General features: G+C 42.5%; 1 protein-coding gene across 2 annotated transcripts in view; it reads left to right on the top strand.

The window, feature by feature from the left end:
• Nucleotides 1–565: 565 nt before the first annotated feature.
• NLRC5 (NLR family CARD domain containing 5) overlaps nucleotides 566–16288 on the top strand; it is a 55081-nt gene continuing 39358 nt past the window's right edge. The window contains exons 1-7 of one of the 2 annotated variants that reach the window (XM_083511434.1): nucleotides 566–741; nucleotides 8325–8470; nucleotides 10111–10420; nucleotides 11642–11698; nucleotides 13194–13268; nucleotides 13698–15435; nucleotides 16139–16222. In XM_083511434.1, coding sequence (XP_083367560.1) covers nucleotides 8462–8470; nucleotides 10111–10420; nucleotides 11642–11698; nucleotides 13194–13268; nucleotides 13698–15435; nucleotides 16139–16222 — 2273 coding nt within the window. In that variant the 5' untranslated portion in view covers nucleotides 566–741; nucleotides 8325–8461. Of the gene's footprint in view, nucleotides 742–3552; nucleotides 4379–8324; nucleotides 8471–10110; nucleotides 10421–11641; nucleotides 11699–13193; nucleotides 13269–13697; nucleotides 15436–16138; nucleotides 16223–16288 lie in introns of those variants that run through there. The other variant, XM_083511435.1, reaches the window with a different exon arrangement.

Here is a 16288-nt window from a genome sequence, read left to right as displayed (position 1 = left end):
GTTGTTGTCTAAACCTCCTTGTATATCCTCTGTAATCCCGCGTACTTACTAGGGAAATTTAGGTACCTCCAAAGGCCTAAAGGGCTGTTTAAAGTCCTGATTTTCAGGGGGGTTGACTAGGTGAACTTTTGGGTCCCTTGCAACTCTACAGTTCTGCAATTCTATGAGGTTACCTGACTCGTCTTGGTGAGGGCAGGGTCAGCAGAGGGAATTACAGTTTTGGAGAGCTTTGGAGTTTTTTATGGGAACTGGTTGTAGATACAAGAGGAGAAAGCTAACTGCAAAAACAAAACAAAAGTACCCCACTACTCTGTGTGGTTCTGACTTTCCCTACCAATATATCCTGCTTCAGAAAAAGTTATATATGCCCAACCTCAGGAAGGTGTGCTGATACATGCCTGGATAAGCCTGCACTGATCCAGCTGGGCAAAGTTGGTGCGCATTGGCTGGGCTTGCCTTAAATCTTTAGAGATGCTGAGCTGCAGGCAGCCTGGTCTGCCTTACAAACACATGATTTCCTAGCAATGCCTTGCTTATTTCTGGCTAGGCCTTTCAACGGTAGCCCCAGTAAAGTTTCACTTTCGGATTCAAGGCTGCTCTTGCTGCCAGGCTGACATGCAGCTGGGACTGGCCGCTTTGCAGCTGCGTTGCACTTGCCGCGCAGAGGCATGGAGTAGACTGGGGAGAGAAAGTGGGTGCTGGCCGCTCCGAAGGAGAATGACTGTCTTCTTACTGCCGAAGGTATGTAGGAGTCTCGGAGAGAGCGAAATAAGCGGACTGAGTTTCTGGTTTTTCCTTCAGTGGTGAGATTTCTCTGGCCACGAGATGGCGCTTTTGTCTGATTTCCACTCGCAGGGCTCCCTGGCGGCTTTGCCTTTTCTTCTGAGGGTATTGGAAAATGGCAAAGGAAAGGAGGCGCGCGGGCTCAAACCTGGAAAGTCCCGAGGAATTTAATGCGAGAAATGCAGAGGCGCAAAGGCTGCTTACTGGGAAGTCCTACCGACGCATGAGGATTTTAATTTGTAGAAAGAGCAAAAGGAGGTTTTGTTGTTGTTGTTTAGTCTTTTAATCGTGTCCGACTCTTCGTGACCCCATGGACCAGAGCACGCCAAGCACTCCTGTCTTCCACTGCCTCCCGCAGTTTGGTCAAACTCCTGTTTGTAGCTTCGAGAACACTGTCCAACCATCTGGTCCTCTGTCCTCCCCTTCTCCTTGTGCCCTCCATCTTTCCCAACATCAGGGTCTTTTCCAGGGAGTCTTCTCTTCTCATGAGGTGCCCAAAGTATTGGAGCCTCAGCTTCAGGATCTGTCCTTCCAGTGAGCACTCAGGGCTAATTTCCTTAAGAATGGATGCATTTGATCTTATTGTAGTCCATGGGACTCTCAAGAGCACCATAATTCAAAAGCATCAATTATGGTGCTGGAGGTGGTTGCTTGCCTTGAAATCTTTAAACCTCTAATCCTATATATGGAAGTCTTGTACTGAGGGAAGCGTGCACGTGGTCCTCACACGCTATTGAAATCGCCTTTCCCAAACATCCAGGTGTTTCCAAGTATCCTGCTAGGGCTGATGGTGATGGAAACACAGCTGTGCTGCCTGGGACTGAGAAGAACAGCGATGGGGTGGTCGGGAGCCATGGCGGGGGCGCACAAAGACCCCTTACTTTTTCTGCTGCCTGCAGGGTCTCGCTTTCCATTCCTAAGGTCGCCCAAGAAGCAGGGGAGAGGAGCTTTTAGCCACTGTGTATGCTCCAAAAGCTAAGAGCTGTTCGACGGTGGAACGGGCTCCCTCAGGAGGTTGTGGACTTGCCTTCCTTGGAGGTTTTTAAGCAGAGGTTGGATGCCCATCTGCCATGGATGCTTTAATGGAGATTCCTGCATTGCAGGGGGCTGGACTAGACGATTCTATTCAATGATAGGCTGTCATCCTCTATAGCGAGCTAGTTCTCTTTATTTTCTAGGTGACGGGATTTCCCCCCCTCTTGGTGTGAATGCTAGACAGGAAGTGATAGACACCCACCACTGTCTGAGGTGACATAGTCCCCAAACAAAGGCAGACATCCTCAGTAAAACTGACGCCTCAGTGCCTTGGCTACTGCACCTGCTGCATCGCTCTCACAGGGACTCCCTGCTGTTATAGCACTTTGCACATGCCTTGGAATGTAACCATCAGAGTTCTCTGCTGTCAATAATAATAATAATAATAATAATAATTTATTGTTTATACCCCACCCATCTGGCTGGGTTTCTCCAGACACTCTGGGCAACTCCCAACAGAATATTAAAAACATGATAAAACATCAGACATTAAAAACATTTAAACAGAGCTGCCTTCACACGTATAACTAATGCAAGACACAGATTTCTTTACCGGTGATACAGTTGACTTCCTGAAAGGTAGGAAGCAAAGCCTAGTTGTGGGGTCTAGCCTCCAAGATTGCCTTGTTTTGTAATTTTAGGGGGGGCTGTTTGGGGGATTTTTTACCTTTCTATATTGCTTTGAGGGTTTAGCTGAAAAGCAGCAAATGGATAAATATAAATGTAATGCAACATAAAGTATCTCTTTGACTATTGAGTTAACAATTATTTTAAATAACATAAATAAATTTACCAATTGCAAAGGCCCCATGAACACACATGTATGAAAGTGACAGTTTCGGTTAATTAAGAGTTGAACAAAACTACCAGTCTCAGGAAGAGCTGGCTTAATATTTTTTTATTCCTCAGATTTGCGAGTATGGGATATTTCTTACTATACTATCAAAATGAGAGTAGCATGCATCGGAATGGGGATGGGGGAAATTCAATTCAGTTCACATTTAAAGGCGATCCCACCAAGTCCACACTTTCCAGAACAATACACAACTGGAAGCACAGCCACACTTTTAAAATGCATGTTCTGGGATGTGCATAGAAATGCAATATATGTTAAGGAAAATAAGATGCTGAATGCATTATATTACATTAGACAAAACTGCTTTGCAAAAATGTGTAAATTAGACAAGCTTGCATACAAAAACTTGTACGTTAGAAGAAATTCACTGATGAGTTTTCATGAGGACTTTAAAAATAAATCAAAAACTGATATAGAAATGGGAAGAGCTGAATCCATTGGAAAAATGAGAAACTGAGAGAAACCAAAATTGACAGATTGGGCCATCCTTACATTTGAAATGTATAGAGTTTCAATACTGGAACACGGCCAGTTTCAAATTATGGGTTAGCAGTGATAGGAAAACAGGAAGGAGAAAGGACATTTGCATTGTTTTCAGTCAGATGGGACTCAAGGTGACAGGAGCTGGTCTCTCCTTGAATGTACTGAAGGGTATGTTTTTGTTTGCTTCATGAACTTCATACACTACTTTTTTGTTAAAAAAAATACCCTCAAGTTTATAAAAGCTAGAACAATAAAATCAGGAAAAATTTACAACCCTACTCTAAAACATACAAACATTAAAAATGCTAAACTAGATTGAAATTACCTCAACTTTCCTAGAATCTGGGTAGGCTTGTCTAAAGAGGAACATTTTGCGCAGGGGCCGAAAAGGCCACGTGTTTGAATATTGTTCAGCAAACAGATAAAATGGAGGGTGGAAGGATCAGTCTTGAGCTGCAGTTGAAGAAGCAATTGAAGAAGCTTCTGTGTTAGTCGGTCAGTTGCATTAATTTGATCTTGCAAGATGTTTGTTTCCTTGATGGGGAAACGGAATCTCCTCCCAGGAGGAAGAGGGTTTGAATTGTAGTTGGATCTGTAACGCAGGTTTGAACTTTTCAGCACATTTAAAGCTGAGGCAATTGCTCTGTGCTGTGGGATTTTAAGGCGAAATGATGCCCCTGGGCAAAGATGGTGGTGGCTTCAGGGGTTCCTGGTGCATCGCTGGCACTCACCCTCGCATTGCCTGCTCCTTCGTGAGCTCATTTTGCCCGATTGCTTCAGTCTCCCTGCAGTTTGTGGCAGTTGGTCTTTGCACAACTTTCTGTAATGAGATCGGACGTGGCATTTGCGTTCCTGTGTGGGGGGAAGGAGTTAACACACTGCCTGGCTAAAAATTTTTTGCTTCCCTGGTTAGAAATTACCTAAAATTGCCAAGTTAGCTGTGGTGCAATGCTGCAGGACAAAGTTTTGTTTAATCTCCCATTAGTTTACGCATTTCAGTCCGATAAAGTTGTTAACTTTCTGCCGTAGAGTTTGGGGAATTCCGGGCACTTTTACTTTCACTTAGTGCCAGTCCCTTGGCACAGGCAGGCATGGAGAACATTTCATTGCCATGTTTCAGAAGCTTCAAACAGAAAAAGATGAAAGAGGCAAGAATCAGCTCTCCCTCTCTCGTTTCCTCTCGTTTCTGTACTTTTGCTCTTTAATGTCTGCAGATTTCTGGTAGGTACCCAGTTCTTTGTTTCTTTGGCTGTCTTTGTTTAACAAGGTTTTATGTCCTACATGACAAAGCAGAAATCTTCCACTATACGTCTCAGCAGGAACATGAGCGAAACTTCGCCAGTTGGACCTTTGTAGTACAGTGGTACCTCAGGTTACAGACGCTTCAGGTTACAGATGCTTCAGGTTACAGACTCCACTAATCCAGAAATAGTACCTTGGATTAAGAACTTTACTTCAGGATGAGAACAGAAATCGCTTGGCGGTGGCGCGGTGGCAACAGGAGGCCCCATTAGCTAAAGTGGTGCTTCAGGTTAAGAACAGTTTCAGGTTAAGAATGGACCTCCAGAACGAATTAAGTTCTTAACCAGAGGTAGCACTGTAGTCTTTTGATCGCTTCCCTGCTCAACTGGTTTTACATAACTGCAGCACTGACATGTAGCAGTGTTGAGTGCCCCTGTTCAGGATCTCAGCCAGCCACGTTTTCTTCTGGGATATTCCATTCAACTGCCTCCCCCCATCTGCCTACCCAGCCACAAGAGACACTCAGTATTCTGTAGCCACTGACCACGCTCAGTCCTCATTGGGTCTAGATTCAGGTAGGTAGCCATGTTGGTCTGACGCAGTTGGAATATATAAAAAAATTGTCCAGTAGCACCTTAGAGACCAACTTAGTTTGTTCTTGGTATAAGCTTTCATGTGCATGCACACGTCTTCAGATACCTTCAGTGTGCATGCACATGAAAGCTTATGCCAAGAACAAACTTAGTTGGTCTCTAAGGTGCTACTGGACAATATATATATATATATATATATATATATATATATATATATATATATATATATATATATATTCTTGCCAAATACGTTTTAAAATGTTTATGATGCATGTTCAACTACAACCACTATAACAGGGCAGGCCAACTTTTCATACTGAGTGGGCTGCAAGAGTACTTCAACGCAGAACCCACATGCCACACACTGAATAAAATTTCCATATCACAAATTAAAGTGTTCTGTATATATTTAATATTATTTAAAATGCTCAGTTAATATATTTAATTAAGTATGTATAATTAAATAAATAATAGATTTAATAAATTTAATTATTCAACAAATTTAATGCACAGATGAATGCGCTTTCGTTAACAACGCATGATGCAAAAAATAATTGTTTAAGGGTTTATGATGTTTTTTCTTGAATGCTGCTGAGGGCTGCCAAAAAAGACCTTATGGGCCACATGTGGTCTGTGGGCTGCGGATTGCACCACCCTGAACTATAGCATTTACAGAGGTGAATGGATTATACATTAAACTAAATAATAGGTAATATCAGTGCTTTTTTTCCTAAAAGAAATGTTTAGGGGCACTCTCATTTTGACTCACGAAAATCAAATTGGGAAAAATAAATACAGTAAATGGACAAAACTATAAAGATTCACAAAATGTTTAGGGGTATTCATACCACTGCGCCCCCCCCCCCAGAAAAAAGCGCTGGGTAGTGTCCCCAAAACTTTGGAGTGGAGGGTGGCGACCAAGAGTAGTCCCAACAAGGGATGTGGATTTATGTTTTCATGCATTGTGTTGCACTTAGTGCACAACAAAAAAGATCCATTTTTAAACAGTTTGATCATAATCCCGCCTATCATCTCTTACTCGAATCCTTTTGGTCGGTTTGCCCATACAAGCAAATACTTTTTTTTTTAATGGACCAAGGCAGAGGTTTTTATTTTTGTTTTTTATTGTTACCGTTCACATTAACACACCATACAGAAAAAGAAAATAAATTCCATCACCACCAAAGAAAAAAAGAGAATTAATACATCAACTAATAACCTTCAAAACATAAAATACATAAAATAAAAGTGGTCTTTTTCTATGCGCCAGACTTCCCGTCTATTCCTTATTATAGACTCTGTATTAATTGTTTTGTGCCATTACATGAGTTTTGTTCAATTTCAATATCCCTTAATCCGTTCATTGGTTTTACCACATTTTTTTTTAAAAAATAGTAAGTTTTTATTGTTAAAATAATTCATCATTAATACACATGTATTACAAATATACAAGCATACAAACATACATTTCATACAATCCTTTAAAGTGTTCAAACATACTTACACTCAATCCCACAAATAATTCCTTTTCCCATCACCATCCACCACCCCTCACCCCACCTTTGTGTTAGACTTCCAATCTACTCAGTTGCAATTTCTTTCCACTTCTATTACTTTCTTTCACACACCTTTAACCTAATTTCATACTTCTTTTTCTATTACACATTGTTATCCATCTTATTTAGTATTTCAGTATTTGAAACGGAACTTGTTTATTCTAATAGGAGTTCTGATTTTTCGATATGGTTTTGCAAGTATCTTTTAAACACCTTCCAGTCCCTATCTATCTTCTCATTTGAGATCCTTCCAATTTCTCCCATTGTTTTGGATATATTGTAGTACCCCAATAATTTGACAAGCCACTCTATTTTTGTCGGTACAATACTACTTTCCCAATTTTTCGCAATCAATAGCCTTGCGGCTACTGTTGCGTATAAATATAAGGTCTTGTCTTCTTCCTTTAGGCTTCCTGGTACTATTCCCAATAGAAAACCTTCTGGTGTTTTCCTAAATGAATATCTGAACATTTTTTTCATTTCGTTATATATTGTTTCCCAAAATTGTTTGATGTTTAAACAATTCCACCATATATGTATCATTGTACCTTTTCCAGTGTTGCATCGCCAGCAGACATCGCTACAATTTTTATTCATTTTTGCTATTCTTTCAGGTGTTAAATACCATCTATGTTGTATTTTGAGGTAATTTTATTTCAATATATAACACATAGTGAATTTCATATCTTCTTTCCACAATTTTTCCCATTGTTCAAACATAATATTTTTCCCAATATCTTGCACCCATTTAATCATTGATGCTTTAACCAATTCATCCTTTGTTTCCCACTCTAAGATCAGATATATATTTTTATTTTTCTTGTATTAAGTATTTATCAAATTTTGATATTTCTTTTTCAAATCCTAACTTTTTGTCTTTCGCTAATCTATACTTAATTTGAATCTATTGGAAGCAATCACTAATATGAGCTTTAATTTCTGTATAATCCTTTAATTCCAATTCTCCGTTTTCTTCCTTTAATACAATTTTATAGGTAGCCCAATTTTCTTTCATATTTAATGTTTTCACTGCGACAATTTTTGCCGGCAATGCCCACCAGGGAGTTTTCGGTTCTAGGAGTCTTTTATATTTCTCCCATATTTTATATATAGACTTTCTGACTATATGCCCCAGGAAGCCTTTATGTACTTTGACTTTTTCATCTATTAGATAGGCATGCCATCCAAATCTCGTCTCTACTCCCTCTAAATCCAATACATGGTTTTACCACATTTTTAACACTGCTACTGAAATTATTTGAACGCTTCGTATGACCTTAAACTACTATTATTATTTTTCAGGTATATTTTAAAAACTTACCATTTTGAGATAAATAACTGTTTTGGTTTATTTTTTAATCTTTTCTGACATGCTATCTAATTCTGCGTAGTCAGACATCTTTTGAATCCATTCTAATCTTGACGGGACTTCATCGCTTTTCCTATTTGCCGCAATGAGAACTCTTGCTGCGACCGCATCATGTAAGAAGATCTCTTTAGCATTTTTAGGAATATCCAAGTCTGTGATTCCCAAAAGGAAAGCTTCCGGTTTCCTATTAAAATATATTTTTAACATTTTCCCCATTCTGTGTGGATATCCTCCACTTTTGGGAGGACATACAAGCAAATACTTTAACCAGCCAGTAATCTAATGTTGGCAATCAATTCCTACCCACCACCTGTAATGAGCAATAGATATACAGGCTGCACCCAGTAAAGTATCAAACCATCTCCCTCTTGTGTTTTGGAATTGACTCTCTTCCTTTTCATCCCCAGGAAGTTTCAGCTGACAAAACATCTCTCTGCAAATGGCAAACATTACTCCCTGGCACAGATAATATGAAGCCCACGGTGTAAGATTCCCCCTGAGCCCGGAATAAGCAGGACCACTCCAACAGAGTCGCTTTTGCAGAATGACGACGGTAGGAGGGGCCAGCTAAAAATTGGCCTCTGTTTCTGTAATGCTAAAAGAACTAAGTCAGCATGAGTCAGCGGCCTACATTGACTCATGCACCCTTTCACCAAATTGTACCTGTATACAGTGGTATCTCGGGATGCGAATGGGATCCGGAGCCCTGTTCGCCTCCTGAATGCAACGTAAGACACGACGGCGCATCTGCGCTTGCACGGGTCATTTTTTGCCGCTTCCGCGCATGCACATGATGTCATTTTGAGCATCTGCGCATGTGCGAGCGGCGAAACCTGGAAGTAATGCACTCCGTTACTTCCGGGTTGCTGCGGAGCGCAACTTGAATGCGCTCAACCCGAAGCACATTCAACCCGAGGTATGACTGTATATAGAGTGGTCAATGTTAGTGTTTGGTGTGGGCTGGTTGGATGGTAGAAAGCTGGTTGCGTTTGGTGTGTGTAAAAGCTGTCGGTCGTGCTTGGAGAATAAGACTTTTTAAGAATAAAAGCAGTAATACTCTTTAAGAATACTCTTTCTCAAAGACTCTTTTGTGCCAACTAAGGTCTGAGGACTAGGCAAAGGAGTAAAAAGGAGGTCAGAACCTTTTCTTTTTCAAACACTGCCGAGCTTGCTGCGAACTTCTTACGGGTGGTAGTTAAGAGAATCACAGGGAATGGAAGAAGGTGTAAAAGGGGCCACAAGGGCATTTTTGAAATTCCCTTCATAGAACTATAGAATTGTAGAGTTGGAAGGGGTTCTCAGGGGCCATCTAGCCCAACCCCCTGCAATGGAGGAATCACAGCTGAAGAATCCCTGACAGATGGCCACCCAACCTCTGCTTCAAAACCTCCAGTGAGGGAGAGTCCACCACCCTCTGAGGGAGCTCATTCCATGGCCAAGCAGCTCTTACTGTCAGATCAGTTTTCTAAAATACATATTTGCATGAATTGTTAGCTGCCTTAGATGAGCATAAATCCAATTATTTAATTACAGTTATTCAAACCTACCTTCACAGTGTTAACAAGTGATATATTTCACAAGAGGTTTTTTTTTAAAAAAAACTAGAGGTTCTTTCAATTTTATTTTTATTTGTTAAAGCAAACACTCTTGTTTATTGCCTTGGGGTGCATTTGAAGGAAGGGTGGGATTGACATTTATGGTGTTATGAGTTTGTGGGGGCCCTGATCCTTATAAATTTCTGGGTCTAAGAAAAGTTAGAATTAATCAGTGCTTGGAGGGTTAAACTGAAAGTTAGACTTTAAATAGCTGGACTCAGCCTTCCCTCTCCAGCAAACCGTCTGACAGAGGAGCCATTAAAAGATTATTAAAAGATAGTAAGGAATGGTTGAGTCATTGACCAAAAACAGAGAAAGGTGCATTCAGCAAGTCTAAAACTATATGCCCCAGCCTGCTCTCTGACATTCAGTGAGTGAACAGTCTGTGTACACTCAGACTAGTTGATCTGTGCAAATCAAGAAGTGGTTTTCACACAAATCTTTCACTCAACTCATTTCTGTGTAGAGATAGCTTGTGTTCAGTGTAATGTGTGAACAAGCCTTTCATTTTGGGCCTTAAAATCCTGGCAGGGCTTATGTACTAATATTTGCTTCAGCCATTTGCAACCATTTCATCTTTCTTCTCTTTTCCTTCCAGCCTCCATTCTGGATGGACGATGCAGACGTCCAGAAGGCCATCAGGAATGCTTGGCCGCAGCTGGTGCACTTCCTCAGTCACCATCCAGAATGGGTCCTGAGAAAAGCCAAGCAGCTTCTCCCAGGGGTGGCCTTGAATGAGATTGAGGGGACAGCCAGTTCCCACGAGAAGGTCTCACTGGTCCTGGACATGTTTCTGAAGGCTGCAGATGTCGATGCTCCCGTCTTCAAAGCCTTCATACAGAGTGTCTGCATGGAATGCAACCTCCCCATGCATCTGGAAATAGTCTTCATGAGTGTGTCAGGAGAAGGTCAGAGGAGGGGACAGAAAGTGACATTATGGGTTGTGTCTTAGTGATGCTTTGCATGCTTTGTATTACAGAAAGCTCTGGGTTCAATCCTGGTGGCCTCATGTGCCTTCAGGCCAAGCTTTTCAAGCTTTATCCCTGGGCATTAGACCCAACAAATCAGACATTTTTTTATCCCCACAAAAACAAATGAATGAAAAACAAATGAATTTTTGTTCAGAACCAATGTGTCTGAATTCCCATTCATTCATTTCTTTTCCATATGTTTTTAAAGCCAGTACACACACCCCGCATGAGATGTGATGCAAGAGATGTGCAGAGTTTCTCCTCCCAGCTTTTAGTTTAAATTTAAAGCAGCTGAGAAGAAGTCTCGGCCAGTGAGGTAGCGGTCTGGGATCATGGAGAGTCAAATCCCCATTACTTTTTTTGCATCAAGGTTTATGTCTCCAGCTTCCTGGTGCCACCCAGTCAGTGTGGAAGGGGAGCTTTTTAGCCCCTGTATGCTGGAAAACAAAGCATTTAGGGACATGGAAGACACAAGGAGCTTCAGTTTCAAGTCAACGGGGTGCAAGTTCTGTTACATCCAATGCAAATTCATGGAAAACGCAGCTTAAGTAAAACTGCCACAAGTTATTGAAGCGCTCCAAATCATTGTCTCTGGGACCTGCACCAAAAATAGTAGCTCTTGCTCAAGGTGCTTTTTTCAGTTAAAAAGACATTGGGTTCCCAGATCTTGAAAAGTACTACAATAGTGAAAATGCCTTCTGGTTCATTCCCTACACTGAGCAGAGAGTTGGCTGGAAAACCTCCCATGTTCCTTCAATCAGCTCTCAAAATGCTTATACTTCCATATGCTGCTTTTAATTGCAACTGAAAGGGAATTCATGGTGGTCATGGTAGAGTCCAGCTGTGCCAGACAAGGAATGACCACCCTTTATATAAGCAATTCATCAGGCGTTGGGCTGGTATGCTGACTCATGTCTGGTGCTCATTGATGCTGGTAGGGCTGAAGGCATGGAGCCCAACCATAGGTGGCGCCAGAGCCAGTGACGGGCAGATAATTGGGCAGGACTGAGGTTGGTTGGGCAGCGTTTCCTTTGCCCTAATGGGCCAGCCTCTACATAAATCTGGTACTAATGCATACAGACACATGCACACAAATATACAGAATAAGCTTTGTTATGAAATACTGCCTCTTGCGCTGATTTAAATTGATGATTCCAGGTCAAGGACGAGAGGATTTGAAAGGAGCTTCAGCTTGCTTCCCGTCAACATCAACAAGTAAGATTACTTTTTTAAAAAATTCTTTTTCTCCCCCCCAATTTTTTTATTAGTTTTCCACATTTATAACAAATATAACATATAAAACACACAGAACAAAACACATTACAATTCTAAAAAAAATAAAATAGAAACACATATTCCTTCTTATATTCATTTTAAATTCCTTTTTTTATTGATACAACAAGAAAAAAGAAACCACAAATACCAAATTACACACAAGAACAACCACAGACACACAATTCTCTTAGCAAACAATAAAAACATATATTGGTCTTAACACTAAAGACCCAACCTCCCATCTATTCCATATTTCAATTTCATATTACTTATTGCCAATACACACTTTTATCATAATTAAACTTATTCTTAATAAATCTAATTTCTTATATCTACCTTGCAACTATTACTGAAGTTCCTCAACACCCCCCCCCCAAAAAAACCCAAGTAAGATTGCTCTTGGTGAAATGCAATTGATGGTTTGAGCTAGGAGAGGTGTCTTGGGAAGGGCCCAAGTCAACCTTGGAGCAGAATGCTTGGACTCAATTTCCATTGAGGCTCCAGGCCCACTTCATTCCTCTGGCAATGTTGGACTCCTGCTAAGGACCCTTTCGTTTTTGTGCTCCTTGAGAAAAGCAACTGTTCCTGGTCAAGAAACAATCACACAATGCAGCCACCCCAGTGTATTTTATTTTATTTTATTATTTATTTCATTGATGGAGGGGGGAACCCTCAACTGAGGGTTCCTCCCCTGCTACAGATTAGGGAATGGGACAGAGACAGTAATTAATTTGGGAAAACAGGGGCCTTCTCAGGGGCTGATCCAAGACTTTGAAACTCCCTTCCTAGAGAATTTAGACTGACTCCCCTTTGTGTCCTTCGGTCAGCAGGTAAAGAGTTCCTTGTTCCAACAGGCTTTTGGGAACTGACAGTTTTTAAGGACAGGACTGGTGCTCTGATGTTTTTATTGTAATTATCTGTATTCTTAACAGATCTTTTGTGTGTGTTTAATTGCTTTTAAATTATTGTCTTTTCTATGTTTTTAGCTGTTTCTATTTTATCTGTAAGTCACATTGAGTCATGGTCTACGAAAAATGCAGAATATAAATTTATTGTGTGTGTGGATGCCCAATGATTACTTAGTTACAAATCAATCTGGCTTCTAAGGCTGCATACACACCCTACCCCCAAGAATCCTGGGAACTATAGTTTACTTATAGCACTATAACTCACAACACTCTTACAAAGTAGAGTTCCCAGGATTTTTTGTGGGAGGGTGTGTGTGCTTTAAATGTGTGCTGTGGATACATGTGCTGTCCCTTTGCACAATGATGATGTCAATGTGTTTTGCCAAAATTGTGATCGGGGGCCAGAGCCAGAGAGAAAGTCTCTTGCTGAAGCCCAATTCCTATGAAAGGGAGCTGGTCTCGGGCCCCTGCCATCTCCAAAGAGGTGATGCCGCTGTAATGTCACTGTTGCCTTTGTTGCCCTACAGGACTTGAAAGACGCCGTCCATGGAGCAGCCCTGCCAACAACAACAACGGCAAACAGTCCAAACAGCAGCGGCTAGGCAAGTTGTTATTTATCATCATCATCATCATCATCATTGTTTAATAAATTTATAAGTCACTTTTTCTTGCTAGGGCAACCCAAAGTGACTTACACAAAAACCCCAACCCCAACCAACCAACCAACCAACCAACCAACGCTCCACAGACATACTTTAAAGGGGGGGCAGAAAGCATTAAGAAGTGTGCATTTTATGAAAGAAGCGTGCACAAAATGTGTACTCTCAGGCAGAATGGGGTAGAACAGAACTCTGATAGAACTCCAGCAAGGCTTAAACAAGATGGAATTGGCTGCTCAGCCCACCCTTAACTCTTTGTGGGTTTTGCTCTAATTCCCAACATTATTTGGCAGAAGCCATAGCAACAAAATTAGTTTTCATGTAGTGTGGATCTGTATTTGCTCCTTTTCTCCCTCCTCCATGTTTTATCAGATTCTGCTGAAAGATATCGGCAGCTCATCACCACCTCGATGCTTCAGAGATACGGAATGATCAGAGCAGCAGAAGCAACTGAACCCAAAGCTCAGCCGTCGCCTTTCAGCCAAACCTTCGTCAACCTGGTGATTCGTCAGAGCAAAGGTGGTCGGATGAGGGAAAGGGGGGAGATAGCTCTGCACGATACAGAGGAGCACAGGAACACCACCCTGAGACTGCCTGAGCTTTTTGAAAGTGTCCACATGGGGACCACCAAGGTTGTCCTTCTTCTGGGAAAACCAGGGATGGGGAAGACAAGGCTTATGCACCAGATCTGCCAGCAGTGGGCAGAGGGAGGCCTCCCACAATTCCAGCTGATATTCTTCTTTGAGTTCCGACAGCTGAACCTGATCAGCAGAAAACTTTCTCTCCAAGAACTTCTCTTCGACTTCTTCCTCAGGCCAGAAGATTGTCCTGCTGCCGTGTTTGAACACATCCTAGAAGACGCCCAGCGCACGCTGGTGATATTTGATGGGCTGGACGAGTTTGTGGAGAACGTCCAGCTCCCAGGTCCTCCTCACACTATCTTCCCAGATCCTCTCAACCCTCTCTCCATATCAGACCTTTTTGCAAGTCTTTGCCTTGGGAAATTCTTGCCAGGCTCGACCGTGCTGGTCACGACCCGTCCAAAGATAGTCCCGGATGCTTTATTGAAAACAGACACCCTCCTGGCAGAAATCTGGGGCTTTGACCGTGAAAAGGTGGAGGAATACGTTGGCTATTTTTTCCACCAGCATTCTCTCAAGGAGAAAGCCATCGCTCACCTGAAAAGCAATGGCAAACTCCTGAGCATGTGTTATATCCCCGCCTTGTGTAATATCGTCTGCATTTGCCTGGAGTATTTGCTCCTCCATGATGCAGGGAGAGTCCAGCTCCCTCAAACCATGACCCAGTTCTACATCGAGATGCTCCTCACCTTCATAGGCAAGGATCAGAAGCTGAGGGCTTTGAGCGAAGAAGTCGACTTGAGTCAACACGAAGCGACTCTTGCAGGCCTCTCTGAGTTGGCCTTCAAGGGCCTGGAAGGAAATAAGATGTTGTTTTATGCTGGCGAGGTCCCAGAAGACGTGAAGGATTTTGCTTGTCTGTATGGGCTCCTGGTGTCCTTTGAGGTAAAGACCAGCAATGGACACACACAGGCTGGCTACACTTTTGTGCACTTCAGCCTGCAAGAGTTCTTTGCGGCCCTCTTCCTGCTGACAAGCAAAGCAGTTGATGGCAACTTCCTGAAGCAGAACTTCTTCCTGAGGTCTAAGTGGACGATGAAGAGAGAAGCAAGGGTGCCCTTCACAGAGAACTGCCACGTCTTCCTGTCTGGCCTCTCATCTCGTGGGTGCCAGAAGTTCCTCAGCTCTTTAGCCGGGCAGTGCGATGCCCAGGTCCAGGAACGTCAAGCCATCATTGTGCAGATGCTGAAGAAACTGGGGGATGCTTCTCTCACAGGGCCTAGGATAGCTGAGCTGTGCCACTGTGTGCACGAGACACAGGACCAGGAACTGGCCCGGCATGTCGGGAAGCAGCTAAACTTCAGGTATCAGTTCAGAAACGTCCGGCTGATGCCGCTGGACATGGCTGCCCTGGCTTTTGTCATCAGCAGCAGCCACCCTCACTTGGTATGCCTGGACTTTGTGGGATGCCCCATGGAAGTGGACTATCTGGATGTCTTTGGCAGCTGTGAAAATATAAAGAGCCTGAGGTAAGAAGCACAGGCCACCTTGACATGTCAGGCTCCAAAGACGGTGAGGGATCAGGGCCCCTCCAAATGTTGCTGAACTGCAGTTCCCAGCATCCCTGACCATCGGCCACATTGGCTGGGGCCGCTGGGAGTTGAAGTCCAACATCTGGAGGCCAACAGATTCTCCATCCTTGCACAGATGAATAGGTGCACACTAGTCCTCCTTCGTCTTCTTCACCTCACTTTTACTTTCTTTACTGTCTTTCTATATTACTATACACATGGCGGCTTACAGCCTGAAGAAACAAAATAGACAACAAAGATTTCTTCCCCACCCACCAACACGAGCTCCCAGAGTGAGTTACATTTCAACAGTGTAAAAACGCAATGCTAAAAATCAGTTAAAAACAATTTAATAGGACAAAGTGTTCTTGCACTCATGTCCTGCTAGCAGGTTTCCCATTGGTGCATCTGGTCAGCCACTGTTTCAACAGGATGCTGGACAAGGTGGGCCATTGGGCTGATCCAACAGGCTCTTCTTAGGTTCTTATGGATACAACTCGTTAAGTCATTTGAAGCAAGTCATTAATATGGAGCAACCGTGGGGAAAGATGCTAGCCGTCTGCTGCAAGAATCAGGTGCTGAGCTCCTTATCCAGCTAGGCTAGAAGGGAAAACTGGTTGCTATTTTACTAACCACAGTTGCCTTTTGCTTTTATTCTTAGCTTTAGGAGCAGGAGATGTGGGAATGAGTTTGCCGCTGTCCTGTCCAAGACCCTGCCGAAGATCAAATGCCTGACAACTTTCCAGTAAGCATTGCCCCAATGTCACATGCCCTGTTTTGAATCTTTTAGTGCAGTTTTTAATTCAAACCA

This window comes from Podarcis liolepis (genome assembly GCF_965112155.1).
Source record: "Podarcis liolepis genome assembly, chromosome: 7".
NCBI lineage: Eukaryota > Metazoa > Chordata > Lepidosauria > Squamata > Lacertidae > Podarcis > Podarcis liolepis.
The sequence above is the reverse complement of the archived record's forward strand: the minus strand, read 5'-3'. Positions and strand labels throughout refer to the sequence as shown.